The 6,856-nt window shown below is 29.2% G+C and overlaps 1 protein-coding gene across 1 annotated transcript; it reads right to left on the bottom strand.

Annotated features, from left to right (window-relative positions):
• Window positions 1-2,602: 2,602 nt before the first annotated feature.
• Window positions 2,603-6,416, bottom strand: LOC130902248 (D-beta-hydroxybutyrate dehydrogenase, mitochondrial). The gene is made up of 4 exons (XM_057814214.1): window positions 5,628-6,416; window positions 5,374-5,526; window positions 4,793-5,120; window positions 2,603-2,874 (listed from the first exon to the last, which is right to left on the bottom strand). The coding sequence occupies exons 1-4, from the start codon at window positions 6,118-6,120 to the stop codon at window positions 2,652-2,654; spliced, it is 1,197 nt and encodes a 398-aa protein (XP_057670197.1). The 5' UTR covers window positions 6,121-6,416; the 3' UTR covers window positions 2,603-2,651.
• Window positions 6,417-6,856: the final 440 nt, after the last annotated feature.

Raw genomic sequence — 6,856 nt, forward strand, 5'->3', positions numbered from 1 at the left:
ACATCTATATTGCTTATAAAGCTACCTATATAACAACACCGCTATTATAACAAGCATACTGTTCAACCAGCTCGTCCTTTTGAATGAAATAGATACATTACACAAATGAGTATTACAAAAACATAATTTCTGAATTCCATCACCATTTAAGACTAAACATCCTGATCGTAACGAGTTATTATCCTTATCTCTATCATTGGTACAACCTCTATACGTTGTAACAACTCCTTCCGATTTATTGACGCTTATGAAACAAAATTGTTCTTGAAGAGGAGGACATTTGAACATCATTCCTAATTTTACATTATATGTATTTAATTTAAAATAATTAAAGTCGCATTTCGGATAATTTTCCGTAGATTTTGAGTGACACTGATAACAATATAATCCTTTAGCTTTTTCTACATCTGGAGAAAATGTCCTACAATTTGAGTGCAACAGTACAAGGACATAAACCATACATATTTTAAACATATTTTTTGACAACTAGGGAACAATTATACTAAGGCATGTCATAATATGATTTTATTAAATGAATTTCGTATGTATTCATCCAATGGCAAAGCGGTTTAGTAGATTATCTGGAACATAGTACGAATGACAGAAAATGATTGATATATGTGTTATAAAGGTCTCTCACCTATAAAAATAGGATTCAAATAGTATCGGAAATTAATTAATATAAAGAGTAATTGAAGTATAATAAGTGTTTGATCATTTTAATTAAATACTAGTGTAAAAATGACCACTACATTCTCTTCTTTCGCCAATTTAGTCTTTTAATTTGTAATATAAGCACTTTTTGCCTTGGTTTTGTGGAATATGTTCCAATTCCACAAATATTCATTTAAATACCCCTTTGTCTGTGTATTTTACTATTAAATAAATCACATTCGATGATTTGATGAATTAATTTCACATAAACCTGTGATAGAGGTGTTCTTACATCTTACAAAAATATAATATTATGTAACTGAACCCAGCAACAAAATTCCAACAAAACCTTATGATAAATTGAATAAAAAGTATAGAATCCGTTTTACCATAGGCGTTGCATATAAAAATTATTTTGATGCAAATAATATAAAACAGGAACATAATTTAGAAATTTCACTTTATTTTTACAAATAAAACTGAATATAATATGATTTTCCAATTGAGTATGGAGTATCATATATTTTGTTTGTGATCTAATTAGTAATGTTTCAACATTCAAGTATTTATTCCAAGGGATACTTATATAAATAAGCAAAAAAATACAAAAAATCATGTGCTCTCTAACGCACTCTATATATACGGGGTGTTTCAAAAAAGGTCTCTAGAATAAATAGAAAACTGAAAAATCTTTGAGGTTTGCTCAGTAAAAATTTTAGTAATGCCATCCGTAGAACAAAACATATACATATTTTTTATGATTTTGCCGCAACTACTGATAACATTGTATTAAATTTTATACTAATATGTTTTGGAAGCTATACATCCATTAAATTTGTTTTTATGTCTGACTCATAGATATAACTTTTCGGAATATTTTCATTTGAAAATTATGAAGTAATAAGCAATGTTGGTATAAAGTATTGATAAAATTGTTAAATAGTAAGCATTATGTGAACTGAAAATTTTTTGTCGAGTAAATGAGATTAAAAAAATGGGACTGATGGCTTTGGTTTCTTGTAATGTTTCACAATCTTGTTTTTTAAGTTAAATAAGTATGGGCACTGAGCTATTGGAGGTATTAGTAGTATGAAACAAACAACAATTGGATCATCATGTATTCCGGTTCTGGGACTAAAACTGTTGTTTGTTTCATAGTAAGGTCCCCAATAGCTGAGTACCCATAATTTTGAATTTTATACAGCAATAGCATCTTCTGCCAGTTTGCCATGGAAAAATTACATTTATTGATAGTTATGACGTTGATTTAATAATTACATTTCTGAAACCTTGTTATTTGTTAAATTAGATATTGTTAATCAAAATGTAGGTACTCAAATTTTGAATACACTCACATGTAAAGCTTGGGTGAGTGTTTAGGAAACTCTAGTGCAGCTGTTGCGCGTTATGCAGAAAAGTTTCCTCGAAGAAACTTACCAATTAAAAATAGATTTAGAACCATTGAACGACGTTCAATAGCTGAAATCGGTTGATAAAGCAACTCAAGATTTTATACGTAGAACAATTTATAGTTTATATAAGGTGAACATATCAATCATACCAGTTTAGAAACATTTACCAGTTTACTTAATTGCCTACTGAAATTATTTGATACATTATCATGTTTAATCTGTTTCAATAAAGTTTATAGAGACAGATCACCAGATAAATATTGAAGAAATTGTAAAATCTGAATATAAATGACCAATTAATAAATCATGATTAGATTAAATGAAACCTATAGTTTTTGTAAAATATCAATATACTAATTTATTTCATTACCACTTTGGAATGCTATATTGTCAGAATCACACAAAGATTATTTAAAAAGAATAAACACCTTTTGTGGTAGTTTAAGCTTTATAAATAAATATATTATACCACTAATACAGATATGGCCCAACCTTAAAAAATATCTCTTGTAGTTATTGAAATGTACATTAAAGAATTATAAATGTAAAATGAAATATATTTGAAATATTTTGCATTTATTCACTTCACAATACAAGATCGTCACTCCCATCATAACTATCGCTACTTATATTAGTATCGCTAGGTACATAATTGGGCATAGACATAAATTTTAAAACAAAATAATCTCGCAGGAACCAAGGACTGAATTTGAATAGATTATGATAAAACCAATATCTCCAATTCTCATTTTTGTATACAATACATGGGTGTTCATCTAGTAGAGTCTTTTCATATTCTACGTATAACCTGAAAATTAAAAATTAATTGGATATATACAATTTAATGGAGCACTTATTGATTACTACTGATATGAATGTGTTTGAAAATAAAAGTACTTCTTATTCTAATTTAAAACCTTAAATTTAATGAGAAAGTTTCATGAAAAATTGTGAAAAGTAAATAATGGGTGACAACAAAACTTGTCAGTACGAGCCCCATCCCATTTCAGTTGGCCCAATTGAAAAAAATTACCAATTATTGCTTTTTCGGCTATTAAAAACCGGCAAATTGTTTCGTTTTGAGCACTTTACATTTTCTATAAATATTTTAGATACTTTTACAGGAGTTACAAGTCTTAACATATGTTATAATTACCAAAAAAAAAAAAAAAACCAAATGTAATCAGAAAAGCTTAAATATTAAACATACTTTTAAAAGTTACCATTACATAACATCTCCTTTATTTTTAATAACAGCCGTAATTCTTTGAGGCATGGTGTTTATTAAATTCTGGCATTATTCGGGAGTAAAATCATCACAAATTTCTTGTAGTCTTCCTTTTAATCCCATGACAGTTCTAGCTGGATTGGTGATAAATCTGGACTACTTGAAACCCACTCTAAAAGTGGAATATTGTTGTCTGAGAACCATTTTAAGGTCTTTTTTGACTTATGGCATGTTGCTCCATTTTGCTGAAAAATAAAGGCTTTCCCAGAGGTTAAAGTTACTTCTCTTGTTGGCAACAATGATTCTTCTAAAATATTCTGGTACTTTTCAGTATTGACAATTCCGTTTATGAAATGCAGTTATCCCACTCCTCTTGCAGATATCGAGCTTCACACCATCACAGATGCCCGAAAATTTAACTTTCCGCTTCAAATAATCTGGATGAAGAGCTTCATTTTTTTTGTCGAATAACTCTACTTCAATCGTCACCCACAAAAACTTCAAAATGAGACTCATCTCTCCAATGTATACAGCTCCAATTTTGTAAATTCCAATTTTTTGGCCCATTTAAGTCTATTTTTCTTTTAGATTTGAGTCAATAATGGCTTTTCCTTGGCATATGTGAAGAAAATTTAAATTTAGAAAAATATGTATTAAACTAAGGTGTTACAAAATTCACCTTGTAAGTCCGAAATCTTAATTTTTGAGCCTCTCTGTGACATGTGGATCTTGAAACACGCCTACCCACTCCATTACTCCAAAGTACATTTAGTTGACCATAGTTAGCACGTCTGTTTTATTGAATTATTCTTTCTAACGTTCGTTTATCTTTGTCTAACAATTTCGATTTTCTTACGTACCGGCGTTTAGGGACAATCGAACCGTTTGCTTTATACAAGCGAACTATATTTCGAACACTGTATTTTGACATGTTTACAACTTTCGCCATTTTTGAGTTCTTTTTCCCATTTTTGAATAAGTTTATTTTGATTAATCAAATTTTTTCATCAATAACTTTTCCTCTACCCATTTTAAAAATTATACTCACCTTATTACTTCAAAAATCTATCTGTCACTTAAAAAAAAAACATTTTGTGAAAATATGACTTACACAAGTCTACTTTATTATTTGCATATTTTAGACCTAATGAAACTTTGAGCACAATTTTGGAAACAATGAACCCTTGTATACACATAAAAAATTATTATCAACAAAATCTATCTATTTTCATCATATTAAATATCATTCAAAACATTTGACAATATTCATCTAAAGCCTATTTTAGACGTAAAACTAAAATTTCAAAACATTTTACTAACAGCTACTTTTTGGCACTTTAAAATAAAGTTTAATAATTTTGAATTTTTCTAAGTGGGTCAACTAAAATGAGACGGGGCTTGTAGGTGAAACCTAAACTTTTTACAGTAAAAGTTCAAGCCAACTAACAATCTATGTGTTAATTTATGCAGATATAATCATAATGTTTGATATACTTACTTGGGATCATCAATTTTTATTGGACTTGGTGGTGGTGTAAGGAATGACAAATAGATATTGTAGGCTTTAAAATAGTCGCTATAAAATGCATGTTGTTCTGGAGTAAAATTATCGTGCATTTCTTGCACATACTGAAGCTGCTTGGCCATTATATTACTTTGTAAAGTGAAAGAGCCAGGTATGAATTGAATAACCTTCACTCCATATTTACTCATTTCTGTTCTAAAACCATCATTAAATGCTGATAATGCTGCTTTTGTTGCACCATACACAGCTATTCCAGGAAGGGCAGCTTGTGCACAGTGACTAGTAACAGTTATTACTCTGCCTGTAAAAAAAATGGAACATATAATTAAAAATGCAAATTTAATATGATGTTCAAACAAAAATCAGATTCTATGTTTAAAAATCAAACAACTATTAATACCTTAAAATTCTCCTGACAAAAATCCTAGTAAGTAAATAACTAAATTTTTGGGAAATTGGTTTAATAGCCCTGCTAGTTTTTGTAACAAATCATTGATTGCATAAAGAATATTCCAGCAGAAAAATGAATGTATATATTGTTCATTATAAATTACCTTGATGAAGTCTAAGAAGAGGGCAAAAAGCATTGGTGAATCTTAGAGTGCCCATCAGATTTAATTCAACCTGTTGATGTATGAGATTCTCAGTTAACCATTCAAATTCTCCAAATACCATTATTCCTGCATTATTGATAATAGCATGTAGAGCTGAAAATAAGATTTTTTGAGAGAGTGAAATTTCATATTTAAAAATTTTGAATAAGAAAAATAGTTTTAAGATTATAATTTTGAACAAAAAGTATACATACAATATCCAGAATTTCTCGTTAAAAAATGTTCAATGGTTTGAACAGCAGCTCTAACACTATTAGTATCTGTTATATCAAGTTGTATTTGAATTATATTTTTTCCATACTTCTGACGAATATCTTTACAGCCTTTGGATTCTAAACTTAAAAATCCAGCAATCACTGTAAAACCCATATCAACAGTATGTTGTGCTAAAGAAAACCCAAGTCCTGAATCGCATCCTGTTATACAAACAACTTTAGTCTTATTCGCTTGTAGTTGTTTTCGGTTTCTTTTATTAACATATGCTACACTAACAGTGGTAATTGAAACAATTGTTAAAGTACGGATAGTATCATATCTATGAAATCCTTTTTTAAGGAGATACAAGATTCCCAAAACACCTGTTCCAATTGCTACATACATTTCGTTCAATATTTCGAAAGTGACTAGAGAGTATTTGGACAATATTTCCATTCTGAAAACAAATCTAACTGAATTATTGCCCTTCATACATCATGTTATTAAGATATTAATCAATATACAAAAGTCATAATTTCCAAATTTCGTACTAAATTAACCGCAAACAGCAGACATGACATTTTCAAAATCTTTTTTTAAGCTACTTTTGCCTCCACACAATAGGTCATTAACCAATATAATTAATACAGAAAGTATGTTTCAGATATAATTTCACTATGTAATAGTCATGAAATAAAAAAGAGTTCATATGCACAAGACAAAACAGCATTTTATTCTTTATTCAATTTCTTCCACTCTAGTGTAGAGTTATTAATGTACAGTTTAATGGATACTTTCAAGACCATCGAGTAATCATACAATGAAACGAAGGTTCTTATCACAAAACACATATATGTAATACTTCTATATAGACAGTGGAAGTTGTTCCGACTAAGGAAGACAGAATGATAACTGACAATTATTTAAAGTGACAATTAACTCATAATTTTAATTCAATAGTATTTTAATATTTTTAAACAATTAGAACAATATTATTAAAGAGTTATTTAAAGTAGGTCCACTTTCTGGGTGAATATTCTCTTGAACTTCTTGTCTAATGATTATATAATTTTCAAAATGTCCGCTCCTGTGTATCCTTTAACATTAGGTACACCCATTGTCGCATATCAGGGTCTCCCCTAGGAGCTAGATGTCGTTGTGAATCAGTAGCCTCATTACCATTCGGAAGTCGAACATGTGCATAGTTAGAATTAGCATCTAGAAGCTC

The sequence above is a fragment of the Diorhabda carinulata genome, chromosome X (assembly GCF_026250575.1).
Source record: "Diorhabda carinulata isolate Delta chromosome X, icDioCari1.1, whole genome shotgun sequence".
Classification (NCBI taxonomy): domain Eukaryota; kingdom Metazoa; phylum Arthropoda; class Insecta; order Coleoptera; family Chrysomelidae; genus Diorhabda; species Diorhabda carinulata.